General features: G+C 49.0%; 1 protein-coding gene across 1 annotated transcript in view; it reads left to right on the top strand.

Annotated features, from left to right (window-relative positions):
• The window catches only part of SNX30 (sorting nexin family member 30), a 96,821-nt gene extending 74,613 nt beyond the window's left edge, over window positions 1-22,208 (top strand). Inside the window, exons 7-9 of the mRNA XM_004580903.4 lie at window positions 6,519-6,605; window positions 18,484-18,636; window positions 21,382-22,208. Coding sequence (XP_004580960.1) covers window positions 6,519-6,605; window positions 18,484-18,636; window positions 21,382-21,441 — 300 coding nt within the window. The 3' untranslated portion in view covers window positions 21,442-22,208. The remainder of the gene's footprint in view (window positions 1-6,518; window positions 6,606-18,483; window positions 18,637-21,381) is intronic.
• Window positions 22,209-22,785: the final 577 nt, after the last annotated feature.

Genomic DNA, 22,785 nt, shown 5'->3' with positions numbered 1-22,785 from the left:
TGCATCAAAGAAGCTCTTGTTTTCCCTCTTCACTCCCACATGTAAGGCATATGTGTTGGGTTTCTCATTTACTGAGACTGACAAAAAAATCTGTTGGGTTAATCAGGCTCGAGGGGAGGATGGGACTGTCCCCATGGAGGTTGGGGCAGGGCACGGGGAGGTATTACACAGCTGTTTCTGGCACCTGAGCCTACCCCAAGGCCAGCCCAGCATGCAAACATCTCATTAGAAATGAGGCAATAGCTCTGGCTCTTCCTAACTTGCAAACGTCTCCCAAGTAAGGCAAGAGTGACTTGGTGGCAAACCTTGGAAATTCTATCAGTTTGTGGGGTGGGGGAGAGGAAGTTTCAGGGCTTGTTGTTGCAGACCTTGGGCTCCTGAGACCATGACCCAGGACCACTTCCCCATACGTTTGGAAAGAAAGTCAAAGAGTAACTTCCTCAAAACTTGAACAAATACTACTGATTTTGCACAGGTAGCACATTCAGTGCATGCAGACAGAGGAGTGTGAGATGGAGGTCTGGGAAGCAGACAGGTGGGCTCTTCTCCCTCTCTACTTCCTCTGAGGCCCTGAAGCCCGAGAAGGAGGCGGTGGGCGTGGTGTAGAAGCTACAGGAAATGCTTTAAGGGGAAAGGTAGGATAAACAGTGGATTTGATCGTGCACGGAGGTCCCTAGTGCTCACAACTAGCAGTGTGAGAAGTGGGTGCGGAAGTTTTGGCTCAAAGGTTTGTCTGCCAGTTGGAGACTCATCTCACACAGCCAAACAACAGGTGGTTTCCTCACCTGGCCTGCGTTTTCCTGCCAGGGACCAGAAGGTGGAGCCAATGAGTCAGACTCTTGGTTGTTGGCGACCAACTCCAGGCTTATTTCTGAACCTTTTTTGAAAAGTAAGAAAAAAAAAAAACAGACTTTTTTTTCCCCCCTGAAAGATTGAGTCATTACAAATGAATATCATTGGAAGGGATTGTCCTGCTCTCGAATTGTAGGCTTAATGAATTAATTTCTTGCAATGAAGGTGAAAATGTGAACTGTAATGTGATGATCTCAAATGTTTTAAAAAGAAAAATGTGGGACTGGCACAGTGGCACATCAGACTAATCTTCCACCCAGGGGCACTGTCATCCCATATGGGTACCGAATCGTGTCCCAGATGCTCCACTTCTGATCAAGCTCCCTACTTATAGCATGGAAAAACAGCTACTACTTTGGGTCCCACATCAGAGACATGGAAGAAGCTCCTGACTCCTGGCTTTGGATCAGTTCGGCTCTGGCTGTTGCAGCCATTTGGGGTGTGAACCAAATGAAAGAAGGATTTCTCTTTCTTTCTCTGTAAATTCTGCCTTTCAAATAAAAATAAAATTTTTGGAAAGATTTTTAAAAATAGAAAAATTAAACTGAAGGAAAAGACCGAGTGGGACTTTACCCCTTTGTCATGAAACCTCACCAAAATGGCTGTGGGAAGAATTTACCTCTTCTTAAGACCAAGACCGACAGGTGGGGAGATGATAGCGGCACACTTTTGGGAACTAGAAAAGCAGATCGAGAGGTGAGAAGTGACTTTATGACTCAAAAAAGTCTGAAGTGATTGTTGTGGGAGAAGGAAACTGGAAAGCCACCTGGGTTACATGGTAGAAGTATCTTTAAAGGCCAAGAAATGATGGGACTGAGAGCGAGACGCTCCTGGAGAGAAGGCCAGGTTGGGAATCTGTGTAGAAATCCAAGATTCCTCTTTCTTTTCTTTCTTCCCAGTCCATGTCACTGACCCTTGTAGACTCTGGTTGAACAGAGACAACAATCTCCAGACCAAGTTGAGCATGTTCGGTAAAAGATGATTGAGTTTTGAGACTAAAAGTCACCATCATTTGGTGTTTGGCTCTCAGCCTTGTTTCCATGCCAGAATTAGAAGACCCTTTTTCTAGAAAATCTAAACAGGGGGCCTGGCACAGTGGCCTAGCAGCTAAAGTCCTTGCCTTGCACGCACTGGGATCCCATATGGGCGCTAATCCCGGCGGCCCCACTTCCCATCCAGCTCCCTGCTTGTGGCCTGGGAAAGCAGTCGAGGACGGCCCAGAGCCTTGGGACCCTGCACATTTAACTCACAGGATGGTTTTGTTCTCAGTAGCATGAATGTGTGAAAGGAACTGGTGAAAGGGGCAACCTGAAGTGAAAAATCATTTGATCAGAAATTGTGATACGCCTGAGACCAAGTCCCTCATTTTGGAAGGAAGGTGTCCTCCTCCTGGAAGGCTCACAGGCTCTGTTGGGTATCTTATTTTTATTCTCATTTGAGCTTTCATTGTCCCTGAATACCTAGCGCTGTGCACAAGCTCCTCCTGGGTCTCCCATGTGTCATCCCCTGGCACCCTGGCATGCGAACCCTTCAGTTCTGCTCATCTCTGTGTTTGGCTGGGCTGTGCTTGTTTTACATCTTTTCCCAGGTGTGAGCTAGTATCCTTCTTACACAATAATTTTAAGCTGAAAAAATCTCATGGATTTTAGGAGGTTTTTCAGTCGCTGCTGTTCTTTTGGGCCAGTTGGGACTGCCTCATCCCCTCTACACAGTGAGGGGACAGCCTCCCTGGGGAGGATGTGAGCATGCACTCTCGGCTGCTACAGTAAGGTTAGGGAACTATTCTATACACACTGACCATCGGGATGTTTTCTTGGGAACCAATCCAGTGGAGATGTTGAAAGCCACACACAGCTTGTGTCTGTGACCCAGTTTCCAGGAAGGTTTTGTCACTGGAGGATAAAGACTGCTTGCAGTAAATATTTCTTGAGTGATATAATTATAGACCTCCTAGTGGCTATTATCAGTGTGTTATAAATATTTTGGATGACAGGTATTATATTCCTATTGTTCAACCATTTTATTATAGAAAAATTCAAATAAGGTGAGAATCGGACTCAAAGTCCAACACATCCCACATGCGCTTCAGCCAACTTCAATAGCTGTCCCCCTTGCTCTTTCTCTTACTCTCTCATTCTGTTTCTGCTGCTATCTGCTGCCAGACCCCACCCCAAGGGTTATTTTAAAGCAAATCCCAGACACCAAGTAATATACAAAAATATTCAGTATATAATGCTAAAATGCAACCTTTCCTCAAAAGAGAAAAACTGCCCCACCTTATCAAATCTGTAAAAACAGAAAATCCAAACAATGTCTTATGCAACTAGCCGTTTCTCACATTTTCTTAGAAACTGCTTGTTAATACCATTTTTAGAGATAAAGAGAGAGACATACAAAGATCTTTCATCCACTGATTCATTCCTCCCAAATAGCTGCAATGGCCAGGGCTGGGCCTGTCCAAAGCCAGGAGCCTGGAGCTTCATCCTGCTCTCCCAAATGGGAGGCAGGGGCCCAAGTATTTGAGCCCCTTTTTTGCTGCTTTTGCAGGTACATTATTAAGGGGCTGGATCAGAAGTGGAGCAGTCAGCACCCCCAGTTGGAGCCCAGGTAGGATGCCTGTGTCCTAGGCAGTGACTTAACTCAGGACACAGCTGGCACTGGGGCAGACCGCCGAGGACTCCCATGGGGGTGTAGGATCACAAACACTTGAGCCATCTTCCACTGCTTTCCCAGGCCTATTCACAGGGACCTAGATTAGAAGTGGAGCAGCTGGTATTCAAACTGGCACCTGTGTGGGATTAGACCACTGTGCTACAGTGCTGGTCCTTTGATTTCTTAATATTTTAAAATCTCTCCTACTATTTGATTTTCCACCACGGTTTATTTGTTAAAGAAACATGCTGCTGACTCCATGGCATAATAGGCTAAGCCTCTGCTTGTTGTGCTGGCATCCCATATGGGTGGTGATTCAAGTCATTATTGCTCTACTTGCTAACCAGCACCCTGCTCATGGCTAAGGAGTGCTGTGGAGGATGGTCCAAGTGCTTGGGTCCCTGCACCCATGTGGGAGAAGTGAAAAAAGCTCTTGACTTTGGACTGAACCAGTTCTAGCTATTTTGGTAATTTGGGGAGGGAACCAGAAGATAGATCTCTGTTTCTCCTTATCTCTGTGTGACTCTGTGTTTAAAATAAAAATAATGTTTTTTAAAAAGAAAGAGAGACTGAGGGGCTAGCGTGTGGTACAGTGAGTCAAGCCTCTACTTGCAACACTGGCATCCCAAATGAATGCTGATTTGAGTCCCAGCACGTCCATTTATCTTACAGCTCCCTGCTAATGGCCTGGGGAAGCAGTGGAAGATGACCCAAGTGTGACCCAAGATGACCCTATATATGACCCAAGCCTTTTGTGTTGTCCAGTATGTAGAAGGGTTAGTGTGCGCTCACACACATCCACCAGGCGGCGTGCAGGAGAGGGCCATGTGCTGGCTGCTCCAGGTGAGACTGGAGCAGTAGTGACTGAGGAAGGTGGTCCTGCCTTTCTGACCTGGCTTGGGCTGAATGGAGTGAGGGGACCCGGCCAGATCCTGGAGACTCCCTTCTGCAGGGGGTTTGAGCTATGTAAGGTTGGTGTGGATGTCTCCTCCCCACCCCCTAGAGCTGTGGCAACCTCAACAAAGTGATGCGGCATGCAGAGCCAGGGACAGGAAGCACTGCTGTGTGCTGGTTGTATTCCAAGATGCCATCCTAAGAGCCTTTCTTGCTTGGTTAGGGGGTTCTGCCATGTGTGCTCACAAGTACACATCACCATCTCCAGCTCATTCTCTCTCCTGGAAGCGCTACTCTGGGTGAGTGTGATTCTTCCAGGAAGCCACAAGGCAGCAGGGGAAGATGGGACCACACACCACACATGAATTCCCCTGGCTCCTGGCGCGGCACAGCAGCAGCCTGGTGTCTGTACTAGGCAGAGACTGTGACCTTGACGTCTGCTGGTGCCAAACTCAGTGGGTGTTGATTGTTTTCTGGCCTTTGTGGAATCCAGAAAGGATCCCTGATTTTTAAAATCTTTTTACTGTATTTATGTTTGGTATGGTAGTTGCAAGCCATCTATTGATTATTGACATTCAAGTCAGTAAAATTAAGCAAAACAGAAAACCCCATTCCTTAGTCACACTAGTGCACTTTCAGGTGCCCGGTTGGCACAGGGGCTGCTGGCTGTCAGATTAGGGCAGACTACAGGAAGTCCCCGTCCTTGCAGTAGGTCCCATGAAACAGCACTGTGAGCATTCCCACCCAGAGGCCAATGAATGTGGGCAGGGGAACCTTAAAGCGCTTAGGAGAAGGGTGAGTGGCACATGATGAAAAACTCCAGCTCTTTTGGGTTTGGTGTTCAGGGTAAAACACTTGGAATTCCCAGGGCTGACTATTTGGTAAGAAGGCTGACCTCTGGGCTCTCGACTGTGCCATTGCTCATGACCCCTATCATCCTGTCCAGGCCACAGGAAGCCCAGCACCTCACCAGGGAGAGATTTCATCCAACCCTCACCTGGTGCTTGACTGGAAGGTCCCTCTGGGAAAGTTCATCGTAAGAAACTTTCATAGCAGTTTGCAATTTCAGAGTTAGGGGAAAGAAAATCTGTATTGCTTTTGGTTTGCCATTTGTGGTTCTACTAAAAGAGAAAGAGAAGAAATCCTTTGTGACAAAACAGGTGTGCTTTTCTAGAATGTCTATCGTGAGCTTGATGGAGTCTTAGTGGCAGAGCTAAGCCCAGGTGAGGCAAGAAAAGTGAGCCCAGGGCACAGATTTAAGGAAGCACTCACTCTCAGGGTCTGGCCTTCTACTTACAAGGACCTAAAAGTCAGTGGCTCCTTAAGTTCTGCACCCTGTGCATCTGACTTGCCTCATGGTGGTCCAGGACTGACTCTCTTAGGACCCATATCCTGCCCGCTGGGGCAGTCTCTCTGCATGGTTCTAGGAATCCAGGGCTTGTACAGGCTGCTCTTTTGGCAAAATGAGTCCAGCGGGAATCAACTCAGTGAATTAAAGAGTCAAGCACTCTCTCACAAATCTTGTACTGTGAGCTGAGCTTGGTTGGTAGCTGTCTATTGGTTTCTTGAAACTCACCGAGAGAATGGATTTTAAATGTTCTCACCACACAATACAGTGTGTGAGATAGTGCATATGGGAATTAGCTAACTTTAGCAATTGCATAACGCATACATGTTTCAAAATGTTTTGCATAATATAGATATTATTTTTGCCGATCAAAATAATTGTCTAATAAAAACTCTCATGACTTAGATTTTCCCACTAAGAGTTCAGAGAACGCCCTGTGTTGGAACCTGCCCAGCTCCTCATTTCCATAGAGCCCAACTCTCTGCGCACGCTGAGGCCGGGGATTTCCCCAGACTGGGACTGCGAGTCTCCACTGTGTCCCCACTGACCCTTGGCAGAAAGCACGGGAAGGGTTTTCCTCTACTCTCCCTGCTTCATCCAGAACTAATGTCACGTGTCACACTGCAGTTCAATCCCAGACTGCTTGGAGGCTGGGGCTGGGGCATGTCCATCTCTGTGTGTGTGTGTGTGTAGAGATGAGAACAGCTTGGGGATGGGGAGCAGGGACCTTTCCAAGACCCCATTTACATGCTTCTCCTCTCTGTCTCCACAGAGTGTCCTGAAGAAGAGGGACCAAGTTCAAGCAGAATATGAAGCCAAATTGGAAGCTGTGGCACTGAGAAAGGAAGACCGTCCCAAGGTCAGGGAAGCAGCTCAGTGAGGGGGCATGACTTCCCTGTGGGTTCCCCACCAATCCTCTTCCCAGACCCCTCCTGCTCGGAGTGGTCTGTGCTGGCTGGTCTGTGTTGGTGTTGTTACCATCTGCATTTTTATCCCTTCCGTGTCTGCTCTCGGAGAATCCCAGATGTGTAGTCTGGGTTGAGTTTCCTGAGAACTTTAAGAAGCTTCCAGCTTTCTGCCATTCTCTGGCAGTTCTTTGTTCCATGAAGTGGTGTTGCAGGGAGAACAGTCCAGATCAGTGTTCACAAACTATGGTTCAAGGACTGGTCCATACACTGTTACCCATCTGTGATAAGAAAAGCAGAAAAGCCGAGAGAAAGCTTTTGGAAATTTCAGAGCAACTTGACATTACCCCAGGACCAGTCTGGCATGCCTTGCTGAGCGCTCTGGATGACATGTTGTCATATTAGATTGGAGAGCTACACGAGGCTCATGCTGCAGGTGGGCTATGCACAGTAGGACCACAGCTCGGTTGGACTGGGGGCGGGGAGTTTACCAACAGTAGGTAAGCCTTGACCCCACAGAGTGTGAGGAGCACCAAGCTGGCTTGTGGGCAAAGAGGGTTCCTTCTGGCTCCAGTGTTCTAAGTCTAGATGGAAGGCCACAGTTGTAAAATACCTCCGTTGTTTGGGTCACACCATTTATCACTTTCTGTCCCTTCCAGTCAGGTTTAGAACAGGAATACTGGGGACCAGTGCCCAAGTGCTTTCTTTATGCCCAGTCCTCTATTTGTATACATAGTCATGAGGAGATGCCCAAAAGTTCATGGCAAATATGGATTATGAAAGCCTATACGTAGATTTCAGAAGATTTTGTACAAACATAAACCGTTCTATCCTTTTCTCTCAAATTTGAAAGGCAGAGAGGTAAAGAGAGCTGCCATCTGTTAGTTCACTCCCCAGATGTCTACAGCAGCTAAGATGGGGCCCGTCTGATTGAGGATGGAAGCCAGAAATGCAGCCTGGGTCCTCCATGGGTGGATCACAAGAACCCTACACTGGCAGGAAGCTGGAGTTAGCCAGTGACAGGAAGTAGACCCAGGCACTCCGGGGGTGGCACAGGCATCCTCATCAGCATTTCAACTACTAGGCCAGACACTTGCCCCTAAACTTACCTTGTTATTCCGTTTTCCCATGTACTGTTTGAAGCATTCTTGCATGTGTGTGTTCCTGGGTGTTTGTGATCTCATTCCCTTTGCACAGCAGCCACGTGATTTAGGAACCGAGCAAACCAAACCCAGGAGCACACAGCCAGCCAGCCATGGAGCTGGGGTCACCCTGCAGCCTGACTTTTGAGTCTTGAGCCTTACTTTTATGTTACTCTGCTCCTTTTTTGGGGGGGGAACGGGGGTGTTTGCAATTGGGAAATGTATTTGGCTTTAAAAATGAAGTGGCAGTGGGACACTTTTTTTAAAAAGTCACAGCATGACCCCAGATCCCTTCTTTTGTTTTTGTTCTGTTCCATCCTCTGCCTTCATTCTTGCCACTGCCACCTTGCTGAGAAGTTCTACTTGGAAAGGAACCAGCTGGGAGACTTTGAAATCCAAGGCTGAGAAATGGCACTCTCGACTTTACGAAGTGCTTCGCCACTGTGGTCATTAGTGGCCCAGAGGGAAGGCCTTGTTCTTCCCAGGGTCACAGCCCAAGAAATCAGGCTCCCAGCAGCTCCGTAAATTGCCTGACTGCTTTGATGCCAAATGTATCCACATCAGATGTGCCCCACATAGCAGGTCTAGTGAGATCTGTGTGTTATGTTGATCTACCTGTTGCCATGGAGACCTGCACCAGCATGTGAGGGCTACACATCTATGGAAAGATGGAAAGTCAGATGATAAGGACCAGGGCTGTTCATGCTGCCCCAGCCGGTGCTGTGGTGACCTTACCCTGGTTTTTCTGGCCTCAGCTTGGTAGCCTCTTTGGCCATCCTGTGTGCCCAGGATGGGGCTATGGTAGCAGTGCAGCTCTGTGCACAGCTTCCCTAGGTTTCTGGCTGCCTGTCCTGTTGGTCAGTTTCTTACCTGGCCCTGCAATACTGTGCAGCGTGTGCCATCTGCTGACTTCTTTTCTCCATCTCATTTAAAGGGATGACACACATACAGTGTCGTCATTACTTTATTTATTTTGAAAGTCAGAATTGGAGAGAGAGAAAAGAGAGATGTGTCTGATGGTTCACCCCTTGGATGGCTGCAGTAGCTGGGGCTGAAGCAAGCCAAAGCCAGGAGCTTCATCCGGCAGTGTGTGCAGTGGCCCACTGATTTTCTCTGACCATTAGCAGGAGCCATTTTGGAAGTGTAACAGCTGGGATGGGAACTGGCACCCATATGGGATGCTGGTGTTGCAGGCAGTGGCTTTATCCACTGTGCCACAAATGCTGGTTTCATGTATTGGGTTTTTTAAGTTTCATTTTATTTATCTTTTAATTTTCCTTCTAGCATCTTAGTCCCCAAGATAAGATAAAATTCACTTTACAAACACTGTATACTCTCACTTATATGTGGACTCTAATGGATTGAGCTTACAAAAGTAGAGGGGCTAGTACAGTGGGGTGCCGGCATCCTATGTGGACACTGGTTCAAGTCCCAGCAGCTCCACTTCTGATCCAGCTTCCTGCTGATTAGACTGGAAAGGCAGTGGAATATGACCCAAGTACTTAAACCCCTGCACTCATGTGGGAGGCATGGAAGAAACTCCTGACTTCAGACTGGCCCAGCTGTAGCCATTGCAGTCATCTGGGGAGTGAACCAGTAGATAGAAAATTTTTCTCTGTGTGTGTCTCTCTCTCTTCCTTTGTAACTCTGCCTTTCAAATAAACAAATCTGGAAGGAAGGATGGAAGGAGGGAGAGGAGGAGGGTGGAAGGAAGGAGTAGACTGGTGGTTTGCAGGGCTTGGGGGCTTGTGGGGAGGAAGAGCACCGAGTTTCGAAGTGAACAGCACTGGCTCTCTCCCCCAGCTTAGGCTGGTTTGCCTCAGGAGCCTCTGTGCGCCTCAGTGTCCCCTGCATGTGACACTGCAAAGTGTCCAGATGTTGCATCTCAAGTAGTGCTGGATGTTGCAGTGACAGGGCCCCTGTCATCCCGCAAGACTAGCTCATTCTGCAAAACCCCATGGGGATGCCGATGGAGAACTTTGATTTTCTGATTTATTGCTCCTCATGTGTTTCTTGCTTTTCGTATGGCTGCACTGTTTGACATGTCTCCTTGAATCCTGGTGCTTCCCTCTTACCACCCGTGCCACACACCTGTCCTTGGCAGGTGGCCTTGCTGTACTCAGTATCATGCAACTTTGAGCTCACAATCCTTGAGCTGCAGGTGGAGAGGCAAGTGCCAGAGTATCAGGAAGTAGGGTAGGGTGGAACCCAGCTCTCCCTGAGCCCTACCAATTTGCCACAGGTGCCAAAGGGCCGAGGGGTGGGGATGGGGATGTCCCACAGGTCTGGGCAGGGTTGTAGGGCAGGAGAGGGCCTCAGGCCTTTGTGTGTCAACAGACCTGGCACAGTTGGGAGCTTACCTGGTTTTTGAGGGGAAATTTTGAAAAACAAAAACAAACCAAAAGAACATTGTCCTGAAGAAGTGAGGAAGGAAAGTTGGTTTCTCTAAAACATGATGTGGTGTATAAACATCTAGTCCTTTCTATCTCATGGGAGGAAGGAGGTAGCAGGGTGTCCTTGACCCTAATTGCAATTGATAAATCAGCGTGGCCATCTTATGGACAAGGCCAAGGCCTCGGAACCACAGGACGAGGGTGGTGACCGGACCTACCAGGCTCCGGGGAGACACTGCTGCTCTGGAATGTGTAGTTCCGTTTGGGTTTCAATCTTGCAAACGCGCCACAGATACAGGGGCGGTTTATTCTCAGAGCTGTGGTTTGTGGTTCTTGGCTCGTCCCCATTTCCCATTTTTAGTTCTGAGGTTGGACAGATTGTAGCACTGAGCAGGGAACTGGCCTGCCTTCCTGTATACCTTGATCACCATTCAGAAAAGAAGTAAAGGATGCTAGAAGATAGCACCTTTTAAATTCTGAATTAACTCAGAATTTTAAAACTTCAAGAAGGTTTTAAAAAATAAATTAAAAAAAAAAGGCAAGGGGCTATTTTGGGGGCCTGACTCATAGGCAGTCTTGTCCTGGGTGTGGTGCTGTGCATGAAGGCTGCTGGGAATGGGTGATGTGGACATGGAAGGGAGCTGTCTTCTGGGGAGGGGAGCTGTATCATGGAGAGGGCAGCGTGCATGCTGCAGGGCAGGCCGGTGAGTAGAGGCTTCGGCTATTACCTGGAAGTGAATGGGAACAGAAAGCAATGTTCTTAAAGGGTGTGAGGGACTTTGCAAAGCTCCCAGAACCAATGGTTGAACTGGCAGAATGGTTGAGCATCCTGGAATGGGAAAGAGGTGCTGGCTAGCAAGAAGTCTGGCTCTACAGTGGCGGCCTGTAGGCTTGTTACTGTGAGCCCCTGCAGACAGATTGCTCAACAGGTCACTGCTCATGGTGAGTGTAGGCAGCTGCCTGGTGTTTCTGGGTCTCTCCGCCTGGCCACAAGGCCAGCCACTCCCAGAGCAGGAAGCGCAGAACCATGGCCGCTCCCTCATCCTCTTTCATTCCTACAATAAAGTCTGTCCATGCAGTGCTTGCCACTTTCCAGATGAGGAACTGGGGCTCAGAGAAGTGCACAGCTTCTAAGCCCAGCTTGCCCGTTTCCTCCAACCCCATGGGCTCTCAGCAGGCTGCTCCCCTGTGGCAGAGCCCCTCTACTGGCAGCAGTGCATTAACATAAGTTGTGAGGAACTCAGAGCTGTGCACCTGCCCTTGGCTCTCCAGTCTCCATGTCTCTCTCTTTTTTTTTTTTTTAAGATTTTTATTATTATTGGAAAGCCGGATATACAGAGAGGAGAAGAGACAGAGAGGAAGATCTTCCATCCGATGTTTCACTCCCCAAGTGGGCCGCAATGGGCGGGTGCGCGCCAATCCGATGCCGGGAACCAGGAACCTCTTCCGGGTCTCCCACGCGGGTGCAGGGTCCCAAAGGTTTGGGCCATCTTTGACTGCTTTCCCAGGCCACAAGCAAGGAGCTGGATGGGAAGTGGAGCTGCCGGGATTAGAACCGGCGCCCATATGGGATCTTGGGGCTTTCAAGGCGAGGACTTTAGCGGCTAGGCCACACCGCCGGGCCCAGTCTCCATGTCTCTTAGCTCCTCCTAGTCCCCTGTGGACTTGAGCTCATGGCTCTTCTGTCCTCGGTACATTTGCTCTCCACTCTCCTGACAGACTCGCTTCCCCCACCCTCCTCACTGCCATTCTCAGAAGTTTATTTATTTTATTTAAAATTTATTTTTTTATTGGAAAGGCAGATTTATAGAAAAGGAGAGACACAGATAGAGAGATCTTCCATCCATTGATTCACTTCCCCAGTAGCTGCAATAGCTGGAGCTGAGCTAATCTAAGACCAGGAGTCAGGAGGTACTTCCAAGTCCCCATGTGGGTACAGGGTCCCAAGGACTTGGGCCATCCTCCACTGCTTTCCCAGGCCGCATGCACTTAACTGGATGGATATTAGAGCAGCTGGGACACAAACCGGCGTTTGCAGGTATAGGATTAGTCTGTTGAGCCACTGTTCTGGCCCCTGTTTATATATTTTTAAAAAGCATCCTTTTAGGGTAGTGAAAGTGATGTTTCGGTTGGCAGCTCTAGTGGCCTCTTTTTTACTTTTTCCCCATCTCAGTATTTTTGCAAACTCTCTCAGCCTCACAGCTCACATGAGCACTTTCAGTGTGTGTGTGACACACTGGTAGCTCGAAGCCACAGGTGACCAGGCCCGGGGGCTGTGGCTTCCCCAGGACCTGGGGGTGAGTGGGGTGATGTTGTTGTTATCCCCACATTGCTGGTCAAGAAGCCCTCCCCCAAGTCTAAGGAATATGCCTGCCTGGTGTTGTCTGGGAGGGTCTTACCAGCCTCTCCATCATGGGAGCAGATAATGTGACTCCTTCACCCAGCTCCAGGAAACCAATTTAGAGATCTGCATCCTAGGACCTGGAAGTGCCTGGCACTTGGAAAGAGCTCAGTGATACAGTTCTATGTTTTATTTGTTTTCATTAGCTTGAAAGGCTAAGAGTGAGAGAGAGATGGAGGAGAGTATCTTCCACTAGTTCACTGCCCAGATTCTCAGAACAGCCGTGGCAGGTGACAGGCTCCTGGACCTCCATCTGCATCTCCTCTGTGAGTGGCAGCACTCGAGCCGTCACCTGCTGCTCAGGATGCATCGGGGGAAGCTGGATCACAAATGGAGGTACTGGGACTCAGACTGGCATTCTGTGATGGGATGTGGGGATCCTAGATGACAGCCTAACCTACTGCACCAGAGTGCTGCCCCAGTAGCACATTGTTAAAGGGACATTAAATGGATGCAGGTGACCAGCCTGCTCTGCAGCACACAAAAGTGCGCAAACCAAAGCAACCAGACTTTCCCATCACCCTGACACTCGTCTTCTGAGAAGAATGTACTCAGGAGAACCAAACAGAAAAGTGCAGTTTTGTTCCCTGCTATAAGTTTTTTCTTTTTAACCTTTGGAGCTCACACCTGTTGGCTTTTTCTTCCTAGTACCTTGTGCTAAGGGGCATGCACCCGTTCAGCAGCATGCACTGCCAACTGGGCATCCTTCAGGCATCAGAAACACGACTCTCACAGTGCCTCAGTCACAGAAGGGAAAGCAAGATGGGAAGGAATGTAGGTTCCTGCTGGTCTGTGAATGGGTTGGCACAAAGACTATCCTAGCAGCAGCAGCAGTAGCAGCAGCAGGGAAACACCAGCGGGGGGTGGGGAGGTCGCCTGCCAGGGGGCCTCTCCAACGCAGCCGTCCCTCCTTGGCTCACCCCAGCTCTTCCTCTGCTCCTCAAGCCCCACTCCCTTTGTACACCCCTCCCAGCACTGTACTCTCAGATCAGTCGTCTCTTCCCCCTGTAAGCATTTTCCTAGTGATTCCCAGGTCATGGAGTCCTTCATTAGCCCTGTACATGCAGGCTACTCCACTGGTCCCACCCTCAGGCCCTGTCTTCCCAGCTTCCTTTGTTGTCCTCCTTTAGCTTAGAGCCTTTAAAAATGCTGGGAAGGTATGCGTAACAGAGCACTTACTGTCTCAGCCAAGTTGTGTTGCCAGCCTCTGGGATTGTACATCTTGTACCACCGAAAGTTGGTCCTTACCAAAAGCACTTCCCAGCCCCTCCTGCCCCGGCCCACACAGCCACCCATCTGCTTTCTGTTTCTGTGAATGTGACCACTGTACGCATGTCGTGTAAGTGGTCTTGTCCCTTTACCACGGGTTTCTTTCCTCAAGGCTCCTCCAGGCTGTAGCGCATGTCAGAACTGCCTTGCTTCCTCAGGCTGAGTGTAGAACCCAGAATGGCCTGTACGTTTTTCCAGAGGCAGGTGTTAAGATTTCTTCCCTTTTTGGCTGCTGTGAATAAGACTGCTATGAACATGAAATCGTGCAGGATGGTAGGGTGTTTCCATTTTTAGGTTCTTGAGGAACCTGCATTTTTGTTTTCTGCAGAAGCTGTACCATTATTTATTTATTATATTGAAAAGGGACGGAGATGGAGAACTCTCCTAACTGCTGGTTCAGTCCCCTACAACAGCTAGAATCGGATCTCCCATGTAGGTGGCAGGGACCCAAGTACTTAAACCACCAACTGCTGCTCCTCTGGGTACACGTTAGCAGGAAGCTGAGGTTGAGAGAAGAGCCGGAACTAAAACCCAGGCATTCTGGTGTGGGATGCGAGTTTCCCAAGCAGCATCTTAACCACTGGGCAGTGTCTGCCACAGCTGTGCCATTCTTCATTTCCACCAATAGTGCACAAGGCCTCCATTTTTCCCCACACTCGCTCCAACATGTACCTCCTGGCTTTCTGCCAGTGGCCATCTTAGTGGGTGTGAGAGAGCATCTCAGCATCGTGTTGATCTGCTTTTCCGTAATGATCAGAGAGGCTGAGCATCTTTTCACATCCTTGTTGCTCATTTATGGGTCAGCTTTGGAGAAAGGTCTGTTTCCACGGCCGTGGCCGCCTGCTCTGTGGGGGCTGTGGTCCTGGCCTTTGTTTAGAGCCCCTGGTTGTTTGGTTGCTACCCTCATCTGCCACATTAGAAACATGCTTCCTGTCTTTCTGTGTCTTCTTTCTCATGGGGAGTTGATCGCCAGAGTTGTCAGTTCTGTCCTCATCACAGGTTTTCTATCCTCTCCCTTCTGGTGTTAAGGCTACCCTCCTGGTCCTAGGGTGCCCAGTGCAACCTCATACCAACACATAGTTTGTGTTATTGATAAGATCTTGGGGTGGAGTAGCTTGGGCCAAAGAAGCATAAAATTTGAAAGTATTTAATGATATGCATACAATACTTGATATTTTGAAACTGAAAGTCATTTTTAGAGGCTGATACTATGGTCCAGTAGGTTAAGCTGCTACCGGAATACCAGCATCCCATATGAATACCAATTCGAGTCCTGGGTGCTGCGCTTTTGGTAGCACTCTGTTGTTGCACCTGGGAAAATGACAGAGGATGACCTCAATGCTTGAACCCCTGTTCTTCATGTGGGAAACCTGGAGGCTTCTGGTTTGGGCTGGGCTCTATCCTAGTCAGTGCAGCCATTTGAGGAATAGACCAGTAAATGTTCGATCTCTCTCTCTTTGTATCTCTCCTCCTCTCTCTACAATTCTGCCTTTCAAATTAATATCTTTAAAAGAAAAGTTTTGTTATTGTTGTTGAGATATAGGTCAACAGAATATTCTTGAGAGGCTGTAAAAATGATAGGTGATTATTTTGTGAACAGCCATTTACAATACTGAGCTAATGAACATTGAAAAAAAATTGTGGACAATGAAATTAAGTGATAGGTTTGTTTTGTTTTTAAAAGCTTGAAATTCAATTTCTTCACAGTATACATTTCTGTGAAATTTGCCTTGTCTGCCTGAATTTTAAAAGTTTTTGTGCCATAACTTTTCTTTTCAAAATACATTTGAAAGGCAGAGACAGAATAACAGAAGCTTCCCATCTGCTGGTTCGCTCCTGCAGTGCCTGTGATAGTCAGGGGACGGGGCAAGTGGAAGCCGAGAACCCAGAACTCGGGTCACCTGCCTGCATGGGTGGCAGAACTCAACTGCTTGAGCCATTATTTGCTGCCCCACTGCAAGGTGCTCATCAGCCAGAAGCCGGAATGGGGAACAGGTCAGGAACTAGAGCTGGTGCTCTGATGGATGTCCCACCTGCTGGGCCAGACTCCCATCCCTTCACCAAATTTTGAAGCTCTTATTTTTATGAACTTTTGGAAGTATTTGTGTATATGCCAGGCCCTAAGTGTCTTATACCTGAAAGCAGTGTTACAGTGTGGACAGTAGTGTTATCCTGAAGCAGCTGAGGCCTGGAGTGGCTCTCTGTCACACGTGGAGTACATAGCATTGCAGATACGTGGTATTGCAGTGTCTGCTGCAGCTAGAGGCAGCACAAGGCGTTTTCTTTGTAAGGGAGGGGCAAGAAGTAAACCCTTGTTAGAAACCCTAGATTTCTCGTCCTCTACTCCTGCCCCAGTCTTCACCAGCTGGAGTGCCCTACATAGCCCCTGGGGACCTTGTGGCCTGGTCTGTGAGCTGCTGCCCCCATGGACCCAGCATCTTCTCCCTTAGGTCATTATCATGTGCTGTGGCTGTAGGGGGTCCTCTCCTCCATCACCTGACATACTGCTGCCATCATGGTGGTCTCTGTACTCTTTTCTCCAGAGCCTGTCCTTCCCCAGGCTCAGCTATCCCTGCCCCCTCCTCAGTGTGAGAACCACAGGCCTCAGGGTGGAGGGACAACACCAGGACATCTTATGACTCCATACCCAGGTCCCAATTGAACCATGGGCACCTGCGGAATGAGATTTGCTTGTCAAGCTCTGAGAATCGCCAGGGCTGGGCTCAGAAACTGTTGCATTTTGGGCTCAGGAAGTCAGGCATGTAGCTCAGAGCTGTGGTTTTGACTCTGAGTTTCTGTGGGTCAACTGGAAGGCTTGTCTCCAGGAGAGGACCCCAGACTTCTTCCTTGATAAGGAATCCTTGGAATAAGAGACGCCATCTGCCTCTCCTTCCTGTGTACCAGTGAGTTTCTTTTCCAGACCCTGGCTTTCCTGTGTACAGCAGAGGCCTTATTACGCAAACAGGAAGTGGCTAGCTGGCCACTTTTCCCCCAGATACTGACGTGAGCAGAGGCCAGAGAAGGAATGAGGGGAAAGCAGTTGGTGAATCAGCAGTGAAAGGCAAAAATAACTCGAGACCTTACATCGAGGGGAGAAGTCAGCTTGGTTTTCCTCTCAGAAGCTTGACTGCGTTGAGGAAGGCATCTCATCTCTTCTTACAAGTTCCTTTAGTTGGAGCACAGTGACCCAACTAACTAGACCTCCTTCTGCAAGTGCCAGCATCCCATATGGGCACTGGTTCATGTCCTGGCTGCTGCACTTCTCATCCAGCTGCCTGCTTTTGGCCTGGGAAAGCAGTGGAGAATGGCCCAAGTTCTTGGGACGCTGCCCCCAGATGGGAGGCCCAGAGGAAGCTCTTGATTCTGACTTCAGGTCAGCTCAGCAAAGGCTGTTGCGGCTGTTTGGGGAGTGAAACAGTGGATGGACAATCTCTTGGTCTCTCCTTTTCTCCTTTCCTTTATTTTATTTACAATATATGTGTTTATTTTCACTTTATTTGATGTACATAGGAAGCTCTTGCATCTGTCAGTCCAATCTCCCAGTGCCCACACCAGCCAGTGGGGAACCTGAGTCTTCCATGTGAACAGCAGGGACCCAGATAGTTGAATTATCATCTGTTGCCTTCGGGAGTACACATTAGCAGGAATCAGAAACAGCACTGGGATTTGAAACCCAGGCCCTCCCGGGTGAGATGCAGACGTCCCAGGGGTGTCTTAACTGCAGCACCAGATGCTCACCTAAAGGTTCTCTTAGTTGCTCAGGCTCTCTGAGGCTCCCTTTGTCACCAACTTCACCTTGTCTTACTCCAATTTAGTGCTTATGTCAGGCACATCTGTAGCCCTGTGCCTCAGCTGAGCCACTTCCCATTCCCGTGTGTTGCTCTGCTGTCTCCTGTGGCTGATAGGTGCCCTGAGGATGCTCAGGAACCTCAGGTCTGGCCTTGCTGTGCTGGTGTCCTTCTAGTCAGTGCATTGGCCATAAGGCCAGAGTGTGCAAGTTTTCCTGGTCGCAAAGAATTGGCCCATGCTGCCTGGAGACATTTGGGTTCATGGTCACACACTAGGAACATGCAAGGCCTCACCTGCTGTTGCAAAGTGTTTGGCTCCGGGCTTTTGTCCTGGTTTTGGGCTTGTGGACCCTCTGTGCTCCCTGACAGGTGCCAAGAGGAGCACTTGAGTGACTTTCAGCATTGGGAATTCCTGTGGCCACAAAAGGCCTCCTTAGCTGTACAGGATGGAGGACTCACCGAAGCCAACTGCAAGCTGTGAAATTGAAGTGTTTTCACTCCTTTGAGTGAGTGTCTTCCAGACCCCTTTCAGAAAAACCTGAAATAGCCTGCTGCATTTTTCTTCATTATACACCAGATTGCTTTTGATACACAACTACATTTCATCATCCTTTCTCAGACCTGTCCAACTGTGCGTTTTGGTTATCTGCTGCCTAGAGGAGCATAGTCACATCTCTGGTTTACTCATAAGGTAGGGATCAGAGGAGGAAGCTGATCCAATCTCACTGCAGTTAAATAGGATGGTCCACCTGACCCAGGAAAACATGCAAGTAGAGGCGCTGGAGGCAGGAGATGCTAGTTACCTGCATGCAGTGCTCCCATGTGCCTCCCTCTTCCAGGTACCAGCTGATGTGGAGAAGTGTCAGGACCGGATGGAGTGCTTCAATGCTGACCTGAAGGCCGACATGGAGAGGTGGCAGAACAACAAGAGGCAGGACTTCCGGCAGCTGCTTGTGGGGATGGCTGACAAGAACATCCAGTATTATGAGAAGGTAATGGATATGCCTGGCAGGAGTGCAACTGGTTTTTTTTATTTGTTTGTTTGTTTTTAAGATTTATTTATTTGAAAGAGTTAGAGAGAAAGACATAAACAGAGATCTTCCATCTGCTGGTTCACTTCCCAAATACCCCCAATGGCTCAAACTGGCCCAGGTCAAAGCCAGGAACCTGGGAGGCCATCCAGGTCCTCCAGGTGGGTGCAGGAACCTGAGTACTTGGGTCATCTTCCACTGTTTTCCCACATACAGTAGCAGGAAGTAGTTGAAAGTGGAACAGCCAGGACTTGAACTAGCATCCATATGGGATGCCAGCATCACAGGCATTGGCTTAACCTGCCATGCCACTGACCCCAGCTCTGCTGTTTCTAATAGAGTCTTCATTAAGGGCTTACCAGAACCCAGAAACAGTAATCCTGATCCCAGCTCCTTGCTTTGCCTGTTTCATCTCGGCTCCCAGACACATGCCTGGCCCGCTGTGCTCACTGCGTTTTCTCTCTCACCCTACCCGTGCTAGCCACGGCTGCTGCTTTGCTTCTGTGGAGTCTGGGAGGCACAGCTGCTGCCAGCTCACACTGGCTTTCGGGCTGCTTCATGCTGCTGTGGTTCTGCATGTTGTGGGTTCTTCTTTTCCACTGGGCCAAGTCGGTAAAGCCTATAGGCTCCTCATCCAAAGGACTGTTCTTTGTAAAATGGACTTTAAAATAATGCTGTCCTGGAAAAGAAAGAAAAGAAAAAAAAAAAGAAATTAAAAACAAAGAAACCAAAGGAAAAAAAGTAGTAACAATGCTGTCTTAAATACATAAAATAAAGCAAGGCAGTTGAATGAAAAACAATTTTAGGGACAGATGCTTGGTACAGCAGCTAGGATGTCACTTAAGATGTCCATGCTCTGGGTCCTGCTGCCTGGGTCCAAGGTCTGCCTCTGCCCTATGGGAAGCAGGAGTTTAAACAAGTTCTGGGTCCCCAACCCCATCACCTGAACATGGGAGACCCAGATTTGAGTTCTGGCTGCCCCAGCTGCAGGGGCAACTTGAGGCGTTAACCAGCAGTTGGAAGACCTCTGTTTGTAACTGCCTGCCTCTTTGCCTTTCAAGCAAAAATTTTAAGAACCAGTTTTGTTCAAGGAATCCCTTGATTTGTAGAGCCCATGTTAAGTTCTCTTATGAAACCATAGCCCAGTCTCAAGGTCAGAGCTTCCTGTGTGTCTGATCCCAGATCCTTCCTGCTAGCCAATCCTGCTGTTCTTTAAAAGGCTTCCAGCCCTGTTGAACAAAGGCCTGATCACAGTGCAGCAAGTGACATCAAAGTACTGGAAGCACAGACAGGCTCTGAGCGTACTGGCCAAATGTTAGTGAGCTGCTTGCTGCAGTTCTGGCAACTTGTCCATGACCTGCACTAGTAGGATTCATTTCTTGAGGAGGCCTCAGTGGCCCTGGCCACAGGCAGCTTGTCTACGTCCTTTCTGGTTCATCTGGAGATCAAAGAGACAGCCGTGGCCTGTCAGATCCTAGGGAGGGGCTGTTTAGAAGGAGAAAGGTGGATGTGCTCCTTTTCTCACTAGCGTTGTACAGAGCCCCCACTGTGGCTCTGGGCCAGCCCTCCACCCAGAGCTTTGTGTGTGGCCCTCATTGAATTGACCCATCCCAGAGCACTGTCAGGTGGGTCTGGTGATCTTCAGTCTAAATCCAGAGAAGGCGAAGTTCAACATGGATCTCCCAGGCTGCACTAAGGGAAGAATTGGTTCTGTCAGCCAAGGGGATAGCGCTATGCACCCTAGTCAATGGCCTTGCCTGCCCCAAGGTGAAACCATGGCCCCATGTGGAAATAAGACCATGTTCCTCCACTGACTGTCTCCAGGTGGGGTGCCCTACCTCCCTGCACCTGTTTCTTCATTTCTGTATTAGGAGTGAGACTTCCCTGCTAAAGGACTAGGGAGATAGTAACGCATGTGCGAGTACTTATGGTGTACCTGGCCCATGGTAGGCCCACAGCAGCCATCCCTTCCATGATCCACTCATCAGCCCTGCCCTGGCTCAGTGGCCTCTCCTCTGCCCCAGCACCAACCAGGGTGAATGCTGAGTCCCAGTGTTCCCCACAGATTGGCATCAGGGAGCTCCTCCACCACTTCTGTCTCCTGTTTCTTGGCTGTGACTTTCTGCTTCTTAGAAAGCTTCCCAGAATGCCTTGCACAAAGTTCCCCTGCCCCACCTCAGCTCTTTCTGAGCAAGGCCTGGTGCAATCCTCCCACCCTGCCCTCGGTGCTCCGAGGAGAATCATTTCTGCCAAGCAAGTGCTCTTACAAGGACGGTGCCAGAGGATTCCAAGATCTTGGCCCTCCACAGGGATCTGGAGTGAAGAGATTGGTGTGTCCTGGAACATTTTTTTTTTTTAAGGTTTACTTATTTTTATTGAAAAAGCAGATGTACAGAGAGAATGAGACAGAGTGGAAAAGATCCTCCATCCTCTGGTTCACTTCCCAAATGCTGCAACAGTTGGAGCTGAGCCGATACAAAGCAAGGACCAGGAGCTTCCTCCAAGCCTCCCATGCGGGTGCAGGGTCCCAAGGACTTGAACCATCCTCCATGGTTTCCAAGCCATAAGAAAGGGTGGGACCCACAGGTGCTATTGGTCCAAATGAGCAAACAGGATTGACAGTGGAAATGGCAGGCAAGAGCCTGGCAGTTGACCCCGAGAGCTGGCACACAGTGCTGATTCTGTGTGCATATGTTGTTCTTTCAGTGCCTCATGGCGTGGGAGTCAATCATTCCACTGCTGCAGGAGAAGCAGGAGGCCAAGTGAGCACCTTGTGGGTACAGAGACTCAGCTACCCACACAGGACGCGGCACCCCAGGCTGGAATGTCCCCACAGTGCCAGAAAGGCGGCGTCGGCAAGCAACCACAGAAACCTCTCTCCCTTGTGTTCTTCTCCCTACCCCCTTCACCCCACAGTTGTTTTCAATTCATATTTATTCCCTGGTGGGGTCTAAGACCACCAAGCATCTCAGCAGAAGCAGCATACCTCCATGCTGTGAAGGAATCGAGGAGACAGAACTAGAGACCTGGAACCAAGGGACGCCATGGCCTGCGACGGGGAATCCCGTATCTCATGATGATGTCCCATTTGGACAGCCGAGCGGCCCACTATGGGGGACAGTCTGGGCCTTGCTTTTCCAGGACTGGAAAGAGGCATGAACATGAGGAAGCTGTTGCTTTCTTTTCACACGCAGTGGCCCTAGAGTTGACCTCGACTGGCCTCAGCATAGAAGCGGGTGTTGACACCTCCGTGGCAAGTCCTGAAACAGCCTATGGCCTATAGCTGTCGAATGTGATCTGCTGCCTGCCTGTGCCGAGTGCTGAATGCCAGCTGTTTGGTTCCTTCTGCTTCACACAGGACTGTCGGCATCAGTGTGTCCACCTGCAGCCATGCTTGAGCAGGCAAGCCAGTGTCCTTGTCCTGTGTGGTGCCTCGGGAAGCTCAGGTGAATGCTGTGGGAACTTGATTCTGACACCACAATGCCATAGATGAGCAACTCTTCATTGTGTGTAAAGTGAAAAAGAAAATGGTGCATTTTTCTCCAGGAAGGTCTTCATCGTTTTTGTTTTGTTTTTCCTTATGTTTGTCAGTTGTCAGCAGAACAGGGAATGCACCTGTTAGGGAACGTCTGTTGTCCTGAAGTCACAGTAGCCCCTCCCCTGTTGACATCAGTGGGTAGATAACAAGCCACACCTCCATGTCTGCTTTGTGCAATTTGCCTTTTACCTCACCAGAAATGCCCGGCTTATTTCCTACCATGTCCACTGAATGTGTTGGGGCAACCTTTTGATGAGGGAGTTGGCGTATTAAGTGTTGAAATCTGTAAACTCCCTGTGAATGTTCTATGTCAAGTGCTTTAACCCTAAACATTTCCAACTGAGGAGGGAACATCAGTGTCTAGATGAGCCTCACAGATAAAAATGCTGGTCAACTTTTTGCTTCTAGCTAAGCTTTTAACTCTCTGTGGTTTGTAGCTAAATTCCCAAGGACTGCTAGCTGTGTTGAAAGTCTCCGTCTCAATTGCCAAGTTTACTCTTTTCAGAATCAACACAAGACCATCAAACAAGAGCTATCTTCCAACTCAGTCTTTCCTCCCCTACTGATATGAG

The sequence above is a fragment of the Ochotona princeps genome, chromosome 14 (assembly GCF_030435755.1).
Source record: "Ochotona princeps isolate mOchPri1 chromosome 14, mOchPri1.hap1, whole genome shotgun sequence".
Classification (NCBI taxonomy): Eukaryota; Metazoa; Chordata; class Mammalia; order Lagomorpha; family Ochotonidae; genus Ochotona; species Ochotona princeps.
Note: the sequence above shows the minus strand (reverse complement) of the source record. Positions and strands in the feature narration are given on the sequence as shown.